General features: G+C 35.2%; 1 protein-coding gene across 7 annotated transcripts in view; it reads right to left on the bottom strand.

The window, feature by feature from the left end:
- Positions 1–24,621, bottom strand: part of DIAPH3 (diaphanous related formin 3) — a 226,432-nt gene that overhangs the window by 84,520 nt on the left and 117,291 nt on the right. For all 7 annotated transcript variants that reach the window (XR_011738190.1, XM_071805977.1, XM_071805982.1 and 4 more), the window contains 3 exons: positions 19,858–20,097; positions 14,685–14,814; positions 2,000–2,125 (listed from right to left, as the gene is read on the bottom strand). Coding sequence is in view for 6 of the 7 variants with exons in the window: in XM_071805977.1 (XP_071662078.1) it covers positions 2,000–2,125; positions 14,685–14,814; positions 19,858–20,097 (496 nt within the window). In the remaining variant the exon portion in view is untranslated. The remainder of the gene's footprint in view (positions 1–1,999; positions 2,126–14,684; positions 14,815–19,857; positions 20,098–24,621) is intronic.

The raw sequence follows: 24,621 nt of genomic DNA on the forward strand, positions 1-24,621 counted from the left end.
GAGCTGGAAAAAAAAGCGAGCAACAAAAACAAACAGAACAACCTCACCAACTTTACGAAAAATCAGTAGCAACATTGCAAGGCTACAGATAGCCCACAGAGTCCAGAGAAGGCCTAAAGCTAAGTTGTGCACACTTCGCTTGCAGCTAGTCTACTGAAGAAGAAACTGGCCCTAATGCACCAAGAACCAGTACATCCACTTGGCCTCAGGGTCCCTTGTCCTCTTTTATTTAATAGTATGAGATTAATCAATAGGACTGTCTCCTGAGTCCCCCTGCCTTTGTACACAGCAAAGTTGTCTTCCAGCTAGGGAGCAACCTTACCATGCCGGGAGAGGAAATTTCTACCTGATTTTCTATCTGCTGATATTTCTGATTCCAGATTAGTCTTAGTCCCAAGCATATATGAACATCATCTGGTATGGAAGTTTAAGTAAAAGAATGGGTTTTTATCTTCGTTAATAAAGTATCTTCCTGTCACAAAGATTTCTTATGAGAGAGGCAGGCAGGCAGGGAAGCTGGCTGCAGGATTTGGAATAAATAAATGGGGTAAAGTCTAGTTGGAGGCCCATACCTAGCGGAGTGGCTCAAGGGTCAGTACTGGGACCAGTACTATTCAGTATATTTTATATATATACATATATACTTATATATATAAAATATATATTCAATATATTACTCAACGACTTGGATGAGGGAATAGAGTGCACTGTTGGCAAGTTTGCTGATGACACCAAGCTGGGATGAGTGGCTGACATGCCAGAAGGCTGTTCTGCCATCCAGTGTGACCTGGACAGGCTAGAGAGCTGGGCGGGAAAAAATTTAGTGAAATATAACAAGGATAAATGCAGAGTATTGCATCTGGGTAGGAACAACCCCAGGTTCCAGTATAAGTTGGGGAACGACCTGTTAGAGAGCAGTGTAGGGGAAAGGGACCTGGGGGTCCTGGTGGACAGCAGGATGACCATGAGCCAGCACTGTGCCCTTGTGGCCAAGAAGGCCAATGGCATCCTGGGGTGTATTAGAAGGGGGGTGGTTAGTAGGTCGAGAGAGGTTCTCCTTCCCCTCTACTCTGCCCCGGTGAGACCACATCTGGAATATTGTGTCCAGTTCTGGGCCCCTCAGTTCAAGAAGGACAGGGAACTGCTGGAGAGAGTCCAGCACAGAGCAACGAAGATGATCAAGGGAGTGGAGCATCTCCCTTATGAGGAAAGGCTGAGGGAGCTGGGTCTCTTTAGCTTGGAGAAGAGGAGACTGAGGGGTGACCTCACTAACGTTTACAAATATATAAAGGGTGAGTGTCATGAGGATGGAGCCAGGCTCTTCTTGGTGACAACCAATGACAGGACAACGGGCAACGAATGCAAACTGGAACATAGGAGGTTCCACTTAAACATGAGAAGAAACTTCTTCCCAGTGAGGGTGACAGAACCCTGGAGACATTCTCTGGAGACATTCAAAACCCATCTCACCACACTCCTGTGTAACCTCATCTAAGTATTACTGTTCCAGTGGGGGCATTGGACTAGATGATCTTTTGAAGTCCCTTCCAATCCCTAACATTGTGCGATTCTGTGAAATGAGAAAAGAAATTTTTTGGTTCTGTGGTTGCATACACAAAAAACAATCACAGTGGAAATGCATACATCAGAAAACAAATACAGGGTGACAGACATCTTTTCCTAAGATATTCTCTCATTAAAAAAATCATTTAACACTAAAGTGAAGTGCTTAACATTCTCATTATAACTACTTCTCAGCAAGTTAAGAAACTTATACACAGTGTAAAACCTGACAGTAAGCACTTTTCTCCACAGTCTATCCACTACAGAAGAATCCTTTAATTGGGCTGTTCATATATTTAGTTTTGAGGGGAAAGAGTTACATTTTTCAAAAATAGATGCTGCAGATTAGACGGAAGTTATGAAAAGAAATGTAAAGTTGAAAGTAGTGCAATTAAATTATTGCCTTTCTTTTTTTCCAAAAGTACTCCAAAGGATATTGACATTTTTGCTACAAACTTATCGTGCTTATCTTCAGGAACTGGAAAAGTCTGCAAATCCTTATCAAGCTGTTGGAGTTGTCTCTCCATATGCTTCAGGCTCTTCTCCAGGTTTTCTGCTGAGACTAAAATACAGAACATTCATTCTGTTAACACCTTAAACAAGAAACATTGTTTGTAAAACACATGAGTTAAAAGCTCATCCAAATCAGCATACTACATTTTTAATTCTGAAATAAAACCACACTGAACAAATAAAATACAAGATGGGGGGAGGGGAGGTGTCATTCTACAATGTTCAGCTCCTCTCACTTATGCGGTTGCCTTATTCTAATTACATGTATGCTGTTTGGACACTGCATTTTGTTTTCTTTTTATGCTTAAGGTTTTGCACTGCAATTTACACTCTTTTAAACATCCTGACATACACGTATGCTGGTCTGTCTTCTGACCAGGACAAGTTTTGAAGCTACTCCAAGAACTACTAAGCTTTCTTCCATCTCATTCTGCTAAAAGAAGAAAATAAGGACATTTGTGTGAAAGGTCATAAAGAAAATAAGACCCTCAAAACACAGAGAAAATGGAGCTATGAAACACCTATGCATGAAACATAAGATTCTATTCCCTAGTTTGAAAGCACGATGCCTGGGAAAAAAATAACAGAATTTGTCAAAGCAAAAGTGCTTGACAAGCTGGAGGGAAGCACAAGCACTTGAGAAAGTTTGGCAGAGCAAAACATAGACCTAGGAAAAAGAAAAGTGTAGAGATGAAACATCAGGGATTTATAGAAGGATGGAGAAAACGCGCAAATTTTCTGTATCAGAAAAAGAGAAATGCAACTTTCATCCATTTGAAGCAATGCATGGATGTTGAATACAGATTATAAAAATACCAAGACCATAAGTAGTAACCTGAGGATAACTCCTGTTAGCATGTATTCTATGTTGGACTTACGTTACTGAAATCAGTTAAGATTTATTTCCTGATTGTTTATGAATTAAACTTAACATGTAAATATGTTCCATAGGAACAACATATATAGATAAGAACATATTCTGAATTTTAGTCTAATGACTTGATTTTTTTCCTTTTTTTTATTTATTTATTTCATTCATAATATGCTGTACATATAATGGTAAAGCTGCTTTAAGCTTTATCTAAAAAAACTCTAAAGAAAGTTTGTGGTCCTATGACCTTACTACTAAGATCCATAGTGGATCCATGAATTCATGCTCTGAGTAGAGTTATGTGATGGAAAATACAAGACACACACACTGAACACAGCTTTCTCTCATAAAAGTCTGACAGAGTGACTAGAGTAAAATGGTACATAGCAACTACAATGCCATTCATAGCGGTTAACAAAACTATGAAGTGATCAATGGCAACCTGTTAAGATGGTAGTGTAAACTTAAAATACAAAACAAAACAAAAAACCCCCACAATTTGGAGACAACTTTTCTAAAAATAATAAGGGAATATAAATGTATGTTCATATTATAATTTATAACTCATCATTTGGTTTTTAAAACCCACTGTTTTCTCAAAAACACTGTTTTCCAGTTGAATGGTAGAGTTGGCAGATCATCACCAGGTAGGTCAGTTGGCTTTGGTAGTAAAGAAACTGCATTCTTTGGGAAGCAGAGCTAAAATTAGAAGCTGACAATGTTGATTACAGATGTGCTTCAGTCTTCACAGGTTCCTAAAACAAACCTGATTGTAATACAAAGTCATACTTCTGCTGCCATAAAAAGCCTTTGAGGAGAGGCACACAATTTTAAGACATTGATTTACTTAGAAACCTGCCAAGAAACACAGACTGTAATGCCCTGTGCTTTGTGTCTTATAGGAACCTTCACAATGTAGTTTCTCTTGCATAAAATGAGTTCATAGCATAAAATTAAAGCGACACACTTGCAAAATGTCAGAATGATGAGACTTATCAAGTACACAGGTTTTAAAAAAAAACCAACTAAACACAAAAACCACCATGAAAAAACTCTCTATAGCAATTGCAGGTAGCAGTTGACTAACAGCTGCATCCTTTTACCCACCAACTCAGGGCCTAGAGTAGATTAACAGGTTGTAAATAAGAGATTTTTGAATTCTTGCTTCCAACGAAACCAATTATAGATTTCTACTACTTCAGTTCTTTTGACCTTGAACAGTTATATATTTGATCAAGAATCTTTACATCTCTACCTTGTTCTGAAGGGTTATTTTACTCTGTCATGATCTTAAGCTGTTCCTGAATACAAAAATTCAACATTCCTTTGATTTCAGCAGTGCACAATTGTCAGATATGTTTTCCTTTAAGGCTGTATTTCTGGTGACAGCCTCATGCAGAGGCTAGCTCACAATACGCTGGTATTACTTTGGGACCATTGTCTTTGCAACTTCCAATTTAGTGAAAAACAGATGAAAAAAATCTAATCTGTAAACATGAGCAGCTCTTCAACAAAAAGATCACTTGAAAGAACTGCAAGTCTTCCCTCATGCCCCTCCAGAAGAAATAGAATAAAATCTGAAGAGACACAGAAGAATGGCAGAAAAGGAAAAAAAAATCCCTAACTTTATTCCCTAATCCCTGGAGGATTCAGATATTAACTCAAGCCAAACTGAAGTAAGCAACTCATATAATAGTTTGGAAACAAAGACTGGGGATTTGAATGTTAGTGAGCCCACAAACCCAAGTTTTTAGTTGAAGACAACACGTGTACCTTAACACTCTCACATCCTCTGAACTCTCATACCGCTATTTCAAAAAGGCTCTTGATATTTTTATAGGCAATAATTAGATTTCACGCTTAAAACAACTTTGTTTTTCAGGTTTCCTCTCCTGATTCAGATTTTCCATCACCGTGATTATTCCAAAAGTGTCTTCACCTGCTCCTGTTTTAAAACCTTTCTCCATAGTATTCCAGGTGATGACTCACGTGTCCTTTTAAAGTTTACATTACTATTTCTACTGGAAATACCTTATCTGATTATCTTACAATAAAACAACATTTTTTTTCTTGACCAAAGCTCTTATAACAGTATCAAGATGCCTAATCTTGTACTTCATACTATCGATTTTCATTTCTTTTATCCTGTTTCCTCAGGATCATTCAGTGATGACAACCCATTCACTGCCTTGGCTTGGCAAAGCTATCTAACCCTTTGTCAGATATGCTCATTGGTTCAATAATAAATGTTTTGCCATGTTCCTTTTAGACAATACTTTATTCTTCTTCCACTTTATATTCTAATGAATATTCTTTCCTTTTACAGAATACCAAGTGCTTTCCTGAAGTCAACACAGATTTCACGTGTTGATAAAAAAAATAAACTAATAGTCAAAGCTAGCAGATTAGTCTACTACCAATAAATGCATTTCCATTTTATGCCACTCTCATTAACCTCCACATGTTTGATTATTCTTTCCGTTATAAAATTTCATATTATTAAGGTCAGACAAAAAGATGTGTAATCATCCAAATCACTCTTTTCTCCCAGTTTCTTAATTATACTGTAGTCACACAACATTACTAAAGTCACAGCAAAACTCGGTAAAACATATACTTACTAAAACATGTATTTATTAAACTTTTAGTTCTATATCTCAGTTGTCTCAGAATGCAGAAATGGAAACTTGTATTCACAATATGAGAATACTGTACTCTGAATTTTTTCTTCCAACAAATTTTTATGGAGGCATTCTTCTCTCCTCTCTCCCATCCCCAGATCATTATTCTTGCTTAAAATTAAAGCAATATTTCATCTAGTTTTGGGACTACACCTGTTTTATCTCAAAACCTAGAAATAATTCTCCAAAGCAAAATGCTACTACTGTGCTCTCTCATTTATATTGCTGTAAACCTTCTGCTACTTTTTGCAACAGGTATTTCAGAAATCCTACATGCTGCCCACCCTATACAACAATTTTCTTGAATGGTCGCAATCTCCGTATCAACAGAATCTTCCTCTGCCTATAGATATTTTGCATCCCTTGTGCTATACTGGTCCCTATATTTTGAGGAGAGTGACAGTAACAAGTCTGATGCAGAAAACTATATCATATAATATAAAAAACAAAAATCTGAAAAGATATTCTTGATTTCACCATTTGAACTTCATGCTGGCCTGATGGACAGAGTTTACTGATTTTTTTTTTTTTTAATTGCCAATGTATTATTGATGTAGCATTTAAAAATAAAGTTAAACGACACAATATACCCTAAAAAACCTCCTAAAAAACAACAACAAAATCCCTGTATTGTTAAGATGGTTTAGAGCACTAAAAGAAATATTTCAGAGGCAAAATATTAGAAGGTGGAATAAGGTCTGGTTGGATACACTCACTGGGTGTCACAGAATACTGAGAATACCATATTCATGCTTTATTTCTCCCAAGGTGACGTTTTCTCTTGCCTTCTACAGCCATTTTCTACCTCTTTGCACCCCCCCACCTTTTTCTTTTTTTTTTTTTTTCCCTTGGCATGTGTATAACAGTATACAATACTCTTGATGAAATCCAATTTTCCCCAAAACTCTGACAATGCCATTGATGCCTGAGCCCTTGAAATTGCTATAGCCAAAGCAGATTCCAGTTGCACACATGAAAGAAGCAGCTCTCTAAGCAGCATTTAATTCATTTTGTCCTATTTCAAACTAAAATTTAAATATACGCAGTCTAATGCAGTTTAACTGGTAAACAATGCATAAGCATTTTTGTACCCAGTTGCCCAGTAATCATCGTACTATTATCAGTAGGAATATGCTTTAGACCTTATCCTAAGTGTGCCCTTTACTACCTACACAAGAGCCCTGGCCTGCTAGGCATGTGATAAACTTCTTTTGGGAACCTCTTGGGTGAAATGCAGCTTGACACCACATCTTTCTTTTTAAAGTGCACCATTTAAGCTCAGAACTTGAAAATATAGGCAAGCTGAAAACAGAAACCTCTGAATGACAAACAAGTCACCGATGGTCAGTTATTCATCCTTGGACTGATATTGAAAGAAAGAAAGAGCTGCAAAGGCAAGAGGTAAAAATGGCCAAGCAACATCCCCCAGTATTGCACAGCACACAGTGATATGGTGCAGTGGTGGACTAAAAGCTGTCAAGCGACAGAATCTTAAAAGAAGAAATCAAACTGGGAGGAGGGAAGAGAAAGAAGACCCTCGCATCAGTTGCACCTTCCCTCACTGAAGAGCCCTTGAGCCCCATCACCTCAGCTCGTGGGGACCAGCATCACAAAGTGCTGTGCTGGCTGCACTGGATTCTCTGTTCCCAGCTAATGAAGGGTATGATTGTTAATAACTAACTGCTTGGAATACACAGTAATAGCAATTAACAATTATTAAGAAGGAACAGTTAGCATGAAATGTTAATGAATAGCAATCTAACAAAGTTTAAAATGGAAGTTTAAAACCAGCCAGGTTTATCAACATTCTCCACAATCCCATCACCACAATCTCTATCTCCCTGAGATAGATATATAGGTAGTGAGATACACAAACCCACACATACATGTATATATATATGCACTTGCCACACTTCCCTATTCATTAAATTTAAGCTTTCTTGCTTTCAAGGCTCTATACACCTGCACAATGTATTCAACTTTTCTATTCCATTGCCCTTTCTGCCATTTTAAAGTTCCTTTTGTAACTGATTTCTGCATAACCCATTTGATACTTTTCTTTGTCTTTTAATAGATACCTACATGTTTCCTTTATAGAGTATCAATAAACTTTTATTTGTCTTAACCTCACTGTCACTTAAAATGCTATACAGCAATGAAATCTCTCAGTAACATCCAGATATTTATACCCAGTTGAATAAATATGAAATTAAAAGAATTGTACAGCTTTATGTGAATCCTGACCTGTCTACATGTTTTAATAACTGGGTGCTCAAGGACTACACCAGGTATTTACCATGATATTTAACTGCTGAATCACTGGAAGATGATAAAGCTACTTTCATAGACTATTGATATACTTCAATATTGTATAACAAATTAAAGTGTTGTTTTGGTAAAAATGTGCAAGTACTCAAATGCTTAATATTGATTTTGCTAATTCATGGTTGCAAGAGATGTAAATACTTCCATGCCCTAAAGGAACTAGAATACTTCACTCATATTTCAGCAATTCATGGCATAATTGTATCTTAAAATTACTTGCCAGATAGCAGAATTGTGCACAACTTAAAGCTACAAACATTAAGACAAAAAGTAATTTGCAGTAAGTATATAACAGTATTGCATATGTTCCATCATCTTTTCAAAACAAAATGTTTATATTGTGAAATGTACTCAATCAAAAAAAAAAAAAAAAAAACAAAAAAACAAAAAAAAAAACAACAAACCAACACAGAAGGTGAACTTATTTTCAATAAGTTAAATTTATCATACAATAATAAATTCAGACATGAATATGGCAAGTCTGTAGTATGCCAATGTGTCCCAATAGAGCAAGAGCTGTTGATCCATTACAGATATAGACAGGAGTGCAAAAAACATGAATAAACACAAAACTGTAGAAATATTTAAATGCGTACTTAAACCACATCACCATGAATTTCCCTTTGCAAATATCTAATGCTCCTGGTACATTATCTCAAATGCTGAAGTGGTACATTTTATGTCTTAAATGGTACATTTCTGGTAAATAGACATAAATTTTTAGCCTAAGATTTTCAAGATTAAAAAACAAATTATCTTCAAATAGTTTCAAAAAACAGTAGCCACAAAATAATATGCTATTTCGGTCATGTATAAGAATCTCTTTCACACAATTTAGAGCTTGAAATACTTCTAATCTAAGTACTGCATTCATGGACAAATACTTCCTTTATAATTTCCTCTGTTGCTTAGTGCTCTATAATATTGTAAAATGAATTGCTAAAAACATCACGTTTTTCACAGTCTTCACAACAAAAAGCAAGAAAAAAAGATCACTTTAAAAAATGTTTTTGTTCTTTTTAAACAATGTTATCTCAAAACCCTTTTCCCATATAGAATTCTTTGTCTGTCATTAATTTGTTATACTTCAGTATCTATTTTAAGGCTGATACCATCACTTCACAGTTCATATGAGTCTTGTTTGAAAGCCAAATCGACCCAAAACTTCAATTCCTATTACTGTTTATCTCTTGAGCCATAAAATTTAGTATTTTCTATTTTGAGTGCCACATTTAAATAATCATTATTATAAGCAATCTAACTCCATCTTAAAGCGCACAGTTGCTTTTTTCCACCAAGGAAAACAAATTTCAAGAAGGCACTTCTGTAACCTTACTCTTTTGATAGTTAGGCACATTGATCTAATTTTCTAAACTAATTTGCATTTGTGGTAATCTAATTAAGTGAAATATCTTTCTCTTCTTTATTACCCCCATACACATACTTTAGTGCTCTTCATGACTGTGGTTTTCTAACCCTTTTCTAATGACAGCTGCTAATTTTGTCTCATCACCTCATTTTACTGGGGCATTTCTACTCCTAATAACAGCAAATCTTTAGAAAACAGAAGTACAACTGTTCCCCAAATGAGCAAATTCCTTTACAAAATTAAATATTGCATTCTTTTTTATATAGTAATTTGACTAATTCTCATTTTGTTCAACTTTGATATCAACTTTCCATGGGACATAAAATCAAATTCTTTACTATGATAGAATTCCTCTAATTAAGTCCACATTTCTTTTAAGATTTTTTCACTTGATATAAGGAATACTTATAGACTTAGAGACTTATATGCCTCTAGAGTAACTTACAAGAGTATTCAATAGCTCTTATAAAGCACACATTGGCTTCTTGCCATATAAACTAAGGCATAACATAAGTTTGATACCTTCCTTGGGTCATGTCCTGATATGCAACCAATAGGATCACATACCAAAGAACCAGAGGTTCTAACAGGTACAAGTGATAGAGCGACTTTCACTCAGAGGATAAACCTTGTGTTTTGACTGTTATGATCATTCCTGAAAACTTTGTGACTATTACCATTCGATTTTGAGCTACAGGCCTGTGTGTACCAGAAAGTTGCAACAAGAGCCATTTGTCACATTACTCTCTGCGATTCCTGGAAATCTCTGAATAGCTACTTTCAATTGTATTCCATAAACCTACATATAAAAAAAAAATAACAAAAACACAGATGAACTGTATACCGTAGGTGAAGCTACCTAATAGCTGAATTAGTTAAATTAACATCTGAAAATGAAGAAGGATACAGATCCTTTTTCAATACTCTGAAGAACTCTTTTTATTCTCTTTCTGAAAAGCCACCAATTCTCAAAAAATTCTCAAAAAGAGGCATAATTAAGATAAAATTGTTACCATGTTAGTTACAAACATTTTTCAAAGTAAATCTCTGAATGGGCTACTATTCCAAACTATGAGTCTGCTATAAGAACTTGGAAACCTGTGTAATCTGCAAGATGGTGAAACCATCTGTTGATTTCAGTAGTGACTGAGTACAGTACAGTATGGAATAGCTCATGATGTTCGTAATGTTTTCTGAAAGTACAAAAAAACCCAGGCAAACAACACAATAATCCTATCTGAAAATACTCCCTGTGAATTTTGCAACCTAAGACAAAACAAAAGCCGAAGCAATGCATAGCACAAAGTATGTTATTTAATAGTACTGAGAAATTTGCCATAGACTTTTAGAAATTTTGTAGCAGGAAAAAAATACTGTTCTCTCGTGCTGTTCTAATTTTTAGATGTTGTAGGTGGGAGTGTTCTGGTTTTTAATGAGTATAGAATAAATTTCACATTTACAATTTGGTGCCTAGGTTAAAAAAAAATAATTATCTATGGAAAAACCTGAACAAAATTTCAAAAATGAGAAAACAGTTAAGTTACTTGGGTTAAGCTACTTGTACAGCAACAATGAGTTAATGACTTTTAAAGGAAAGAAAACCTGCAGTTTTACATTGTTATTACAATATCAAAGGAAGAGTGTATACACTGTTACCAGTAAGGTCTGTGTAAATTAGAGCCAATCAAATAAAACAGCAGCCTGCACAAGTCAATATAAATCATTAGAATACCAGAAAATAAGAAATTAGTAAAGTGGACTAAATTAACAAAATATTTCTTGTCTGGAATGCTAACAGAAAAGCAGGAAAGTCATTATGTTTAAAAGAAGAGACAGCTTCAATTACATGAATCTTCAGGAACTGTCATATCAGTAAGCTCATTAGCTACAATGAAAGTCTCTCCTGCTGATCTAAGAGTACTTAAAAAACAGGATTTGTTATACTTCAAAGCAAAAAGGTATCTTTAATTCATGTACTGTAACAGTGAATTAAGCCTACTTCTAGTATTACAAAAGCAGAAACTAAAACTTCAGCACATAATAGAAAAAAAAAATCCTCAAGTAAACTACAACAGCATAGGTCACATGTCCATTGCTGCTTGCTTGTAATAGATATATTTGAAAAAAATGTATTTTATTCTATAAATGACAAAACATTCACCATATGCAAATTAAAGTACTATAAAACACGTTAGCCATACAACTTATAGACCTTGTCACTGCCTTTAAAGTTTTGCAAGCTACGTTAACAGCTTACTGTACAACAATTACTGAACAGTATTTAACACAACAAAAGGAGCAAGAATGTTTCTTTTAAAAAGGATAAAAATGAGTTGCTAAACATAGTAATATTCTAATGTTCAACATTTTTAATCAGAAATAACTTGAGAGAGAAGTTTTAAGAATGAGCTAGTACCAAAACAAACAAACAAACAAAACCAAAAAAAAACCCAAAACAAACCAACCAACCAAACAAAACCAAAACCCAACAATATCAGGTATGCTGCAAATGGGCTGGTTGACACAAGGACAGTCATATCAAGGAAGAATTCTAAGAAAGCATATTTTAAGTAACTTGTTTTAAGAAGCTTGTAGAAGACTCAAAAATCACTTGATGGTGATTAAACCAGAACCAATAAATGTATAGTATAGTTCAATTTTTACACAGTGTGTTCAACTTAAATTTTTCTGTTCATTTTGATTTATGATTTAAAAGGTACTTGCAAATAACTTTATGTCGCATATAAAATGTGAAATTATTGTATCTGAAGAAACAAGCACGCAGACAGGAAATAAAAACAGCTCAATAAAAGAAATAGCTTGCAACAAAGGTATGGGAGAAACAAATATTCATATCAAACTCCGCTGATTTATTCTTGGGAATTACTTTTTAAAATTACTTCAGAGAACAAAGTTCGGTGAAACCATGAAGTCAATGGTATTCCACCACCTCTATAAGACCCTCACCTTTGCTAGCATAAAAAGCAGAGAAAAGGATTTGGAAACAAAATACTGGAATAAAATACAATCTATATTTTTCACAGAAAAATCTAACATTATATTACTATGATACAAAACCAAAAATGAATGATGTTTCCCCTCACCCAACAACTCCGAGCAACAAAGTAGCACATACGTAAAGAGAACCTTCCTATTAGATGACAGGAAAAACCCAGGCTGACGTTCTTCTTTCTGTAATATCAGCAGCCTGTTACCCTTAGACGTAACCTTTGGATCCAAATTCCCTGAAAGTCTCGCCTGCCCCCAATAAATAAAATCCAGGATGAATTATTCTTGCTAAGCACTAAGTACAGTATCTTGGAATACGCCCTCAATACCCTAATTCTGTTCTAATACACCAGTATTTCTTCTGCAATAAACAGATTTGACTAGATGATCAGCAAGATAAAGTATTTTTTATGACTTCCCTTCTATCACTCTCCCTAGCAGTGGTAACGATACCTTGCTATACCTGCTGTGTTTCCCAGCTCACTATAGAAACCTCAATGTGAATAATTCTTGGTCAACTTGTCTTCTTCAGCACATCAGTAAGTTACACCAGGCAAAGTGAGTCCATTATGTTGGACATGGCTGATCACAACCACAGATTCACAGGTTTTTTTGAACTGACCTTTTGGTAAGTTGAAGTAAAAATATTCACTTAATCAAAAATTTACTGTGCAAAAAATGGTGCACATAAATCAACTTGCTCCATAAAAATTTATTTCTGCAAAAGCACAAAAAGTTTTCAAAAAGACCTCAGGAGCTGCAGTCTTTGGGATCTGCTGGATTTTGCAAAATTCCAATGCAGGAGGAGTCTTCCAAGACAAAATGGAGTTTTGCAGGTAGGAAACAAGTATAAACAATCACACTGATATACTAATCTGTTAAAGACATCCTAAGCCTTTGTCTTTTTCATACAATAAAGCTGAAATGCAAAATACATCTCATAATACACTGAAATAAATTCAATATTTAAGCTTGAAAAATTAGTCACTGATTTCCATCCTACAACATACTGAATGAGATCAAAGATTTGTCAACGGCAGATACCTAACAAAAAAAACCCAACAAAAAACACCACCAACAAAGCAGAACACAAAAAAACCAGAAAGCCAGGACTAACGGATAATTTTACTAGCTACTCTTTCAGTGGTCAGTGGTTTATATCTCGGAAGTTTTCCAGAAGACAATCAGCAGCTTCATGTAAGATGACTGTCTACACTGAAAATAATGGCTTCTAATAATGAACATTTTCGTTCTTCTGGCTGATATACAAAATTCAACCACAATACAGTCAGTAACACAGTAGTAATAATAATAATTTTTTTAAAAGTCAGTGTCCAGGTAACACTGAAAATAATGCATAAAATACTAAATTTATACGCAGCAGAAACTCCTGTTATCAGTACAGTTAGACGAAGGGCTTGACACATCTGACAGCTGCTTAAAAATACTTGAACTTTTAAGTGGCTATAATGCACCAACTAAAATTGGAAACTTAAAGAACTGTGCCAACAGAAAGCGAACTCTATGTGAGTGACCGCTATCTCAAGTTCTCTATCAGACACCGGTTTTGCAAAGCTGTAGTTTGTGGCAGGGAGACTGATTGAGGCATAAGAGTGACACTGTAAAAAGCAATACAGATAAACAGTGACATTCTCCAAACTCACAAGAACTAAGAAATGATTAACTGAGACAGCCCATGCAATCTTCTTTTCCTGCAATAGTAGGACAGAGCTGAGGTGGCATCAATTTCTAACTCCATGGTTAGTCAGTTTAAATTACTTAAGCTGTGATAAAATATGGAGAAGGCACTCTTAATTAAGAAATCAACTGCAATAAGACTGCTGCTGCTTACACTGAGATTTGCCATATTTTATGCTGCATGATGAAGCCATAAAAAGAAGAATTTGTTTTTCCAGACTTGCAACACTACCCTTGCATGAAAAGCATACAGACAGGGAAGACAAAACTGTTCTGATTCATGTTTAGAAAAAGAAAAAAAAAAGTGATGATATGACAGCCTTTCTGAATTAAACGACACCAAGTAATAGTACTACATTTAGCACATAAAAAATTGAAAATTGGAAATAGTTTAAGATCTGGTAACAGAAAATAGCTTTCAAAATAAATCTATTTTACACAATGATTCTAGACAATACTTTAGAAAAAATGCAGTGGGAAATCCTGTAGCAAAAATTGGAGAACCAAACAATAAATATCTTTGGGACCACACACAGCAGCTCAAATTACTGATCTATTATATTAATGTACATTTTTAAAATAACTTCAGTAAAAAATAAGCATCATCTCACATAAAAGACACTCAGAATCAAAACTTTTAGTGAGTTATACACACCTTTACTAGCTTTATCTAAATGCTGAAAATCCTCAACAAAATTCAAGACATCCTGATAGTTTTCTTCACACACTTCTACAAGAAAATGGAGCAGTGTTGTTTTTTGATCTGCTGATTTCGTGTCCTTCAGCTAGAGAGAAAAAAAGAAATGTTAAAACACTGAGAAAAAGACTACTTCTGACTATTTTGATAAATATATATTACTAATTATGAACCCAAGAAAGGTAAGAATGAACTGTTGAACTGGTACAGCTCTTTTAAAGAAAAACTTAACAGGCTGTTTCATTTCCCCCCTTGCTAAAAATCCCTAAAAAGATCACATTAATTATTTTTTAATTCTATGCAATATTTTCTGTGCTCAAAACCAGTACACATTTCTCTTTTTAAAATGTCATTATCTAAGCAATACAGGAATATTCGCAAAACTGTGAATAGACTCATGAAAGTTTAAATCAGTAAATTTTTAAAAAATCAGAGCTAAATCAGCAAAATTTAACAATATATGATGTACATGTCCACTCCATGACATGATTTCCTTATGTATGAAGCTAACACTAGCCCAACGATATTTATGCAGTGGAAGTTACAACCTCAGCCTGCACAAGTTCTTGTTGTTATCAAATCTCAATAGGGCAAACAGTAGTGCACAGGCTTCATTCTTTAAAAACTTTGACTTCCAAGATTCTTAAGCTCAAACTCTTCTTCCTGAACCCTCTATATATACAAAACTATTTTAAGCTCGGCCATTTTAAAACTTGCAGCTACTTGTGTAAAAACACTAACATTTAACAATTGGCAAACAGTTATAGGTTTCTGCTACAGTCTCTTGTTTGAACCAGTCTCTAAATTGCCTGAGAGATTTTAAGAAATAGGAAACAACATCTCATATTGAAGTGCTTTCTCATTACTTAAAAACTACCTCTGCATAAATGATTTAACAGAAAAAGTACACACATACATAGGCACATACAAAGCATGCACACATACTAAGGGGCTGCCACAACCACACACGGACTTGTACATCTGAATACCAGGGGGAAAAATCTTCAGTTGCAGCTTTACAACTAGCACTGAACAAGTAGAAAACTTCAGTTAGTTTGTTTCAACTTCAAGACTCTTCTTTAGATCAGTTACCAGGAAAAACACAAGTGATCAGCAATGCTCAGTGGTGTAAGAGTAGCTACAACAAGGCATAAAGGAAAACTATAATACCTCCCTTTCCAAAGAGGGTTCAAAACCAGAAACAGAGCTACATGAGGATTACTTCTGAATAAGGAAGATTGAACCCTATTTAAATATATATACACATTTATTTATCTTTATATAAATTATCACAGTTTTTCCCACGGTTGCAAGTTTCTTACAAAGATATCTTTTCATACTTCTTGTGCTTCCCAATATCCTCAGAGATCACTCGAAGGGCATTCTATTGATCTGATTTAAAAATCAAATTAGAGTATATTATTTTATTTTTTTCATACTGTATGTAAATTAAGATGGAGAACTTCGGATGGTTGTTATCATTGGGGTTATTTCATACTTCACTGTAAAAAGTGATTCTTTTCAAAGATCAAAATCATACTATTTTAATAAATATGATGATATCCTCTTCCAGAATGTACAAGTTTTCCTTCAGACAACTGTATTAATAGTAAAGTGAGACATAATTTTAAAAATAAACAAAAAAATATATTCTACGGTCATTACTGTATGCAGTGTTATAAGTTCCTTCTGCTGTACTGGGAATCTCAGTAAGAAATGTCTCAATAACTGAAACATCACACAAAATTTCTGTAATGTGACACTGCTTAAAATACATGTAGTTAACACAAGTTAGTTTTAAAAACAAACCAGTGTTACAAACATGCAGATAATTTTAATATATCAGTATTTAATACATGATTGAATATTAGCATACCAATATCATATCTCTCTTCTGAGAATATGGACATATGTTCTCTGATGCAGAACAACTATTACAATTCAATTCTATGTGATGCAGGTAGGGGACAAGGTATGGAATTGCCTTCTGTAAAGTGGACAGTCCATATAGTTCCCTATGCATAGTTGGGCATTAATGAAGAAGAGCAGATAAATTGTATATTCTTCAAATACTACATAAACCACCTTTGAAGGACAGAAGACACTGCAAATTTCTTAAGTTTTCAGAACCTCTACTGAAAACTGCTGTGCAGACAACTAAGCAGTCTGCAATTTGCAACTTTGTAGTTTTGGGCCTTGAAGGAATATTGCTTTTGGTGGTGGGTTTTTTTCTAGTTTAATAATAACATTTTTACTAGCTGAACAAGTTCATTATTCTCAGAACAGAGGAGATTAAGCATTAACCAAGACACTACACAGAGTTAGGAAAATCCCCAAAACTGCACATACATCGTTTTACCTCTGTGTTTCCAGACAAAGTGAGCTGTCTGTGTAAGACACAGTTTCATAACCAGTGAAGGCCTGGGGCACTCACGGGCTTCCTAAATGAGGCCACAATTGGATGAGGTAAATTAGGAACTGGTAACTAGTACCCTGATACACACAGGAGAGTAAATGCAAACTTGCTGTGATTCTCTCTGAAAATCTATCAATCTCCGAAAGAACAAGTAGTCGACTGTAGATTGCACTTTTCCTGGGATATCTAGAGGCAGAGATCTGAATTTTTACAGACAGTCTCTAAGGTGGACATAAACGCTCTGCCTCCCAGCAAAATCTATAACAGTTGGTATTTCTTTCCTAATCATAGAATGTTTTTTGGCTTGAAAGAGACCTTTAAAGACCAGCTAGTCCAAGCTTGTTGCCATGGGTGGGGATATCACTGTGCTCATATCCAACAACAATGAAGGTGACATTATTTTCTCCCTGGAGAGGTTTTTAAGCACCATGGTCTAGTATTTATAAACTAGCATGAAGTGATGCCAAACCAAATATATATATGAAATCTTTGTCATTGGAATTTCGGTTTTTTACTTGCACATTTCTTACGCGAATGGAACATATTGAGTACAAAACTGAATGAAGTCCTGAAAGGAGTAAACCAGTATCATCACTTCTAATAACATAACATGACACAATGTCAAAATTACACTGTACTAAGCATTTTAATAATAGAGAGTAAATTGCCTTTTTTGGTCCTTATAGCTTTCTATCTACTTCACACACAGACTATTGGTAGTGATGAGCGTTTCTCTTGAGCAGGTTAGACTAGATGCCTACTGACATTCCTTCCCACCTGAACTGTTCCATGATTCTAAGAAACATGTACACACTTCCCAACTAGTTAACTAAATACCGTGTTCAAAATATTACGTATTTTAGCTCTTAATTTGGCCTCACGGATACTCTTGGAGAATTATTAGTACACCTGAATTTCAAAAACTTTCTATAGCCTTCTTCACTACCAAGTTCTTAACTATTTTTCAGGTAGAAAGCTTGCTTAACTTCTCAGCAAACTTGTTTTGTTACAAGCAAAGCCAATTATTCCATCTCCTTCCCTAGCTACATAGAAAACAAATGTTCAAATGACTTCTTTATATTAAATTAATAACAAAAGGACACTGCTATGTCCTCCTCATGTTACTCTCATTTCTTTTCTAAACTAAATACACCCAAATTATTTTTCATCACTTTAGAAGTGTTACTTGTTACTGCCAGCCTGATTCTCACCAGTCTATATGTTTTCTGCAGTAATTCAGGCAAGACTTCACTTGTCAGACCCTTACCAGCACCAAATAACCAGTAGATAATCACCATCTTTATCATACATAGCAGGTCCACTAGAAAGAGATTTTTTTTTCCTTTGCAAAAGAATGTTGTAACCTCCTGTAAAGTTAAAAAACCTGTAAGCATGCAAATCTAAGCAGCTATGAGATCCTAGATTATCAGAGCCTTGTAGCGTTAGCCAGGACTTATAGCCTGGTTTAATTATCTGTGTATGTCAGTTCCCTTTCCTATGTGTAGTACTTCATAGTAGTCTTCAAAATTTTCATCTTCTAGATCTTAAATTATGTTTCCAAAATAATTTTTGAATTTTGATCCTATTCTGCAAAGTGCCTGTAACAATTACCTTCACATCGTTTTCATAAATATATTGCTTTTTTGTTGCTTTGTGAATTAAAAATACAGAGAATATAACCAGACCTTGTAAAATCATACATAAGAAATAAATGTACCTAATGGGAGAGAAAATCATTAGTATCTTTCTTCTGAATGTTTCTCAACAAATTGTACATTTAACTCAATAATTTCATCTATGCTATATTTCTCTAGGTGGCTAAAGCATGTTTAAATGTTTACTTTAGAATAGGGAAGGTATAGCTTATTGTCTATGAATATTTAAGTTACAGGTATTGCATTAAAAACTCAAGAACCATTGTGAAAGAATGTGAAACATGGCAGAGTAAAGGTGATTTTACAGAACATAAATCTAACCTATTTTATTTTCTCCATTGTGTAAAAAGATAGAGAAGCTGAGAGAAGACAAAGAGCACACACAAACTTCCAAATTATTCCTTTCTGATAAGGACTATCACACATGTGTAATCTGTGAAGATTTTGCAGTGACCTTCCAGAGGGCACAGAAAAAAACAACACAACACTAAACAAAGGGAAGGCAATTAGGATAACAATCAATTATAATTCAACACTCAGGAAATTATATGTGTCTTTTTGTATATACCTCATATAAAAGCAAAAATGTAAGAACTAGAAGAAACAGGACACTGATGAAATTGAGCAGCAACAAAAGAGAATCAGATAAGAAGAAAATGTGTGTAAAAGGAAAAACAAAACTGTATTAAAACAGACTAAAATGTGACAGTCTTAGAAGGACTTGGACATGTAAGACTACAAAACTACTATGATCACAGTGGTATGGTCCTTTCATAACCACATTTAGATGGTTTCTTTGGGTGTTCGTTTTGTTTTGTTGGTTTGGTTTTTAATTATTATTATTCCCTCAATATGGAATCTGCAAAAAGTTTAAATGCATGCCAGTCTCAAGATGACTGTACACAGATTAACTGTATTGTTCAAACCATCAACTAATGCTAAGAATTACAAAACAAAACAAAATAAAAACCTGTAGGAAAATCATCAAAACCATATATTTAAGTAGCATAACAAATGAAAAAGTGAATGTAATGCTTAACATGGACATTTCAAAACTCACTTTACATAGGGAGCTGAGATTATATCCAAAGGTCTGTGCATTCCGAGAACCTGCATTCATGTAGTTTCCCATTAACAGTACTAGTTCCAGTAGCTTGCTAAAGCTTTTACTCTTCTTTATCTCTTCACAGGCAGCACTGACAGCCATGATGTCAGGTCTGATGTTGTTCACCTGCTCCTCAAACTGAAGCTTAAAAAGAATAGCACTAAGCCGTGGCTGTAGTCTTTTCACGTTGCTCATCTGATTGAAAAGAAAATAGAAGATTTCCTTTAAAATTCATGCTACACTTTGGCACTGTACAAATGCATACAATCTGTAATGATTTATTGGTGTGACAGGCTTGAAAAAGCAATATATCTGCTATAACTGATAGCAAATGAACGAATGAATGAGAGACACTTGGGTAAGCAACTGAAATCCCATCTTGTGGTTAATATGAACTGTCCCCATCCTTTCCCAATAACTAGTATGTGTAAGCAATAGAAGATAAAGTGTCATCATATATCACATCTGTCAACTCATATACCAAATCCTATAGAACTAATCCAAGTTTATAACCCAGTAGTTGCAAAGTAATAAAAGTAGTTCACAAATTTTGTATAACTCTGGATGTACCAAAACAAGGCAAATCTAATTTACTGGTGCGAATATTTAACAGCTGATTTCAATAAGAGCTTACTATAAACTTGCATGAAAATAACAGTTTTGAAAAATCTCACCTATGAAACACTTAATATAGTGTATATTAATATATAGCTTTATTCATAGCCCACTATAATCCTGAACCTCATACAGTAATTTAGGCATAGTAGAATGCTCCCAGGAAAACAGTAGCCTCTGTAGATCATAAGCCGAAGACCTGGCTTTTTCCATGGTTTAGCGGTCAGGGATCTTCAACACAAGTTTCAATCTTCCCATATAACTTAGGTCACTGATTTCCCACCCCAGAGATACTTTGCACATTATTTACTACACCCAAACAACAGGACTCAAGATTTTATTGCTTCTTTAAATCAAGGAACATCGAATGCATTCAATAAATTAAACTCCCCCACCACCCAAGTTTCCAATGTACTACTTATCCTTCTAACTCTGTCACAGAAATCTAACATTTTTTAGGTTTGGCATCACATATAATCCCAGAAGCTTTCAGTCTTCCATTCTTGCTTGTCTTCTTCCTACCAGGGATAATATGTTCCTTGTTTTTACCTTCTTCCACAGCAGAAATCATGTTTTGGGGTTTTTTTTCCTCCCTGCTCTGTGGTTCTGTTTGCATGTGAGAAACGCTAGTCTGAAATTCTTCCATGATCTTCTTCCTTCACTTTTCCCCATCCCTGTTTTCTCACCAATTTGATTGATTCATGAAGATCATCTTCCCCATTCTTTTATCCTTCCTTCTCAAAGCAAGGTTCAAGTCAATAATACCTTGACAATTCCTGAAATCCTAAACTAGGGGGTTGTTGTTGTTTGTTTCTGTGTTCTGTTTTTAATAAAAACCCCACATGTTATGGTTTCCAACTATCAGTACTTCTCAATGCAAGAAAGGAAGCAATAATATTGACACTTATCCTACAAATTCATAGGCTTCACTTAGTGGCCTTAAAAGTTTGGTTTTAAATTGGAAGTATCCCACTCCAAACCACAGTGATACCTAAGGTTTTACAGAGTATTTCTCAGCAGGTATCTAGTCTATCAATGCGAAAATAGCCCTGACAGTGCAATGTTCACAAGTTGTTTGGTGCTGATTATCCCACAATAGACTCAGTGAAAAGGATAATGGTGACACTCTTCATCCATTTCACTGTGAAGTCAAACAAGTTTTCCTAAACTGATACTGAAGGCTGCCTAATCCAAAGGGTTTCATGCTGAAGCAGAAGAGGATGGAATTTACAATCTGTTATATTGGTTTTATTGTTACAGTAGCAGAAAACCAAATCGGGTAGAGTTAACATGGTATGCTACTCAGCCACTTCTGCAATGCCAGCTTGGCAGTGCAAACCAAATGAAGTAAACCTTCCATTTGCATTTTAGTTCAGATAAGAAATCTTGAATTAAAATAAGTAATCCTTTTCACTAACCACACTTTGCTTTGCATAACAGAGCAGAACCCACAAACAGGTTGTCTTGCAGATGAAACTCCGGTTGAAAAACCAACTCCACTATGGAGCTGTAGTCCACAGATTGACTCCAGCCTGGTCCTAAAGTAAAACACTATAATGTGTATTGTTTGAACGTTAGCTCAGTATTGACTGTATGCAGATATTCTGTACTCATCACACACTAAATAGTATCCAATAGTTTAGTACAATTCTTACTTAAGGGAAAGTAAGTAAGAATAATGGGACTTGAATTTAACTATGACTTTTCACAGTAAAATGGAAATAACTTAAACCCACCTAAAGTGCTCTACAACTTCACACTTAATTTAGGAATAAATACCTAAAAGAATATTAAGGTACCGGGCAGAGGCAAATGTCACAAAGTCTCTTAGCTGCATCAGGAAGAATCAGTATTAACTCTTTTACCTCAAACAATTTATCTTCTCCATTTACATGTGTACTACAACTTCTCAGCATATTGAGAATAATATTCTTAAAGTTTCTTTTTTCTCCATTCAGGAAAAAAACTGAGATGAGAAATAACACAAAACACCTCAGAAATTATCCAGATTTTTAATATTTGTCCCGACTCAGGTTGCAATAGAGACGATCATCAAAATCAAACCATGGGAACTGACAGAGTGTAAATTACATTGATTTTAAATGGTACCAAACTCAAGAAACAACAGAAGCAGCAGACGATGCATCATTTATTTACTCAGCTTCTCAGACAGGAAGATTCTTGAAATTGAAATGCTTAGATACTTTAGATCACAAAGATGCGTTGCACAAAGATGAAAGATGCAAAGTTTTCGCCAGAACCAGTTGAATTACAACAAGTTAAGAAGTTCTGTATGTAAGTCTTAAGGATGGATGCAGAAATACGTAATCTAAAAACTCAAACAGAAGCACATGCCAGAAGCACAACAGAAATGCTGCTGTGCTTTTTAATTACTGTTTTTTCAAACACTCTGAAATCCTTAGGTCACGTACAACATATGTTGTGGGTACTATTTGTTTACCTGTTTGCTGACTCAGTGATTGAGAAGGGAGGAGATAGAGTTCCCTCAGCAATATATGGCTTTCTTTGTGACATGTAGTCTACAAATATATTCGAACTGTAAAATCCATATACCTTATCACAGGTGATGCTAAGAATTTAAGTGTTGTGATGTTGACAGGCTTATGTTCACGCCCTGTACTTTTTTATACTCAGCATATAAGCACATGTCTATTTGTGTCCTTCTAGTGGAATCCTGAAAGCAGACAATCTGAATAACTGAAAAGGCAAGTTGAAATAGAAAGCTAAAGAGTGAGTGCACTACACACATCAGAGAAGTCAGTGCATGGGTAGGTAACAAACTGTTCTGTTTTTCAAGTAGTAGTCCACAAGGATATACTTACTACGTGCAAGTCCAAATGGGAATTGACAACTGAGTTGAGCTATCTGGTAGTAGCTCTCACAGTCCTTTATCCACCAGCAAAAAGAGACTTTTCTCTCAAATACAGTATATATCAGAAGGTACCTGCAAGAGTGTGCTATCTGGTAAACTTGTGCTTCCACTGTCTGCTTTGTTGATATCAAATAAAGGAACAGAAGTTACACTGACATTACATTTTGTTCACTGAATGTGATTCATTCTTGCAGAAACTTGTAGAGAAAAACACTGCAAGGGTTGTAGTTTCACAATATACCTTCCTGAAAGGACCAAGAGTGCCAAGGCTGTCAGACCACCTGGAAGTGTTCCAATCCAAAAAATAAAATATCAGTTCCAGCCAAGGCAACTAAAAGAGTAAACTGGAAGGGCATAATTCCCTGTGGAAAATGTGTGGGTTTTCATCACTGCAGCACGAGTAAAGTCCACAGACCACACTAGTAAAGAGTGTTATGTTTCTGATGGCATTATGTCCAACAAGGATGGACCGGCAAGGCCAGTCTGCAGACCTCAGAAACAGGGGGATTCCTTTTGAATACTCCACAAGTAACCTGTTTGATGAAATAAACCATATTGCCAATGGGGACTACAACACAGCTGTGAAAACAATCCCAAGTTTACAGTCTTCATACTGAAATTCACAGATAGGTATGTTCTACTACGAAAAGAAAGGTGATTTTTTTTTCTTATCCAAAAAAATACAATTAGATTTAGTGACATCTTGACCAGAATGGAAGGCAGAGACAGCTTTTGTTTATCCAAGTTGAATTTGCACAACAGTATTTTCCTAAAAAGTAAATATTAAAAAGTGGGAGGGTCTGAATTTCCCAAATTCTTCTATTTTTAGCAGACCTAACAGATGTCAGAAAAGCTATTTTCATTAAAAGGTGCATCTGGAGCAGTCGCCACTAGACTGAAAAGCTTTCCTCACGGGAAACCAAGTCAAGAGTTTAATATAGATAAAAATCCTTCATAAAACTTCTATTTCAGACAGAAAGTCAAGGTCAGAAGTCACTGAGAAATATAAACTAGAAGAATATAAGATCAAACCAAATGGATAAACTGTGGCAAAAATAGTCTTGACATGAAGTGTCACATAAGTGAAAGCTGTGGAGGACAGACTGCATATCTTGGTGAGAGTTTCCCAGTTCTACAAAATGATCACAGGGAAAGTAAATCCTAAAGCACTTGGGCTCCATAGGAGCTCCACTGAGCTCTAAAATCTGAAG

This window comes from Patagioenas fasciata, chromosome 1, assembly GCF_037038585.1.
Source record: "Patagioenas fasciata isolate bPatFas1 chromosome 1, bPatFas1.hap1, whole genome shotgun sequence".
NCBI lineage: Eukaryota > Metazoa > Chordata > Aves > Columbiformes > Columbidae > Patagioenas > Patagioenas fasciata.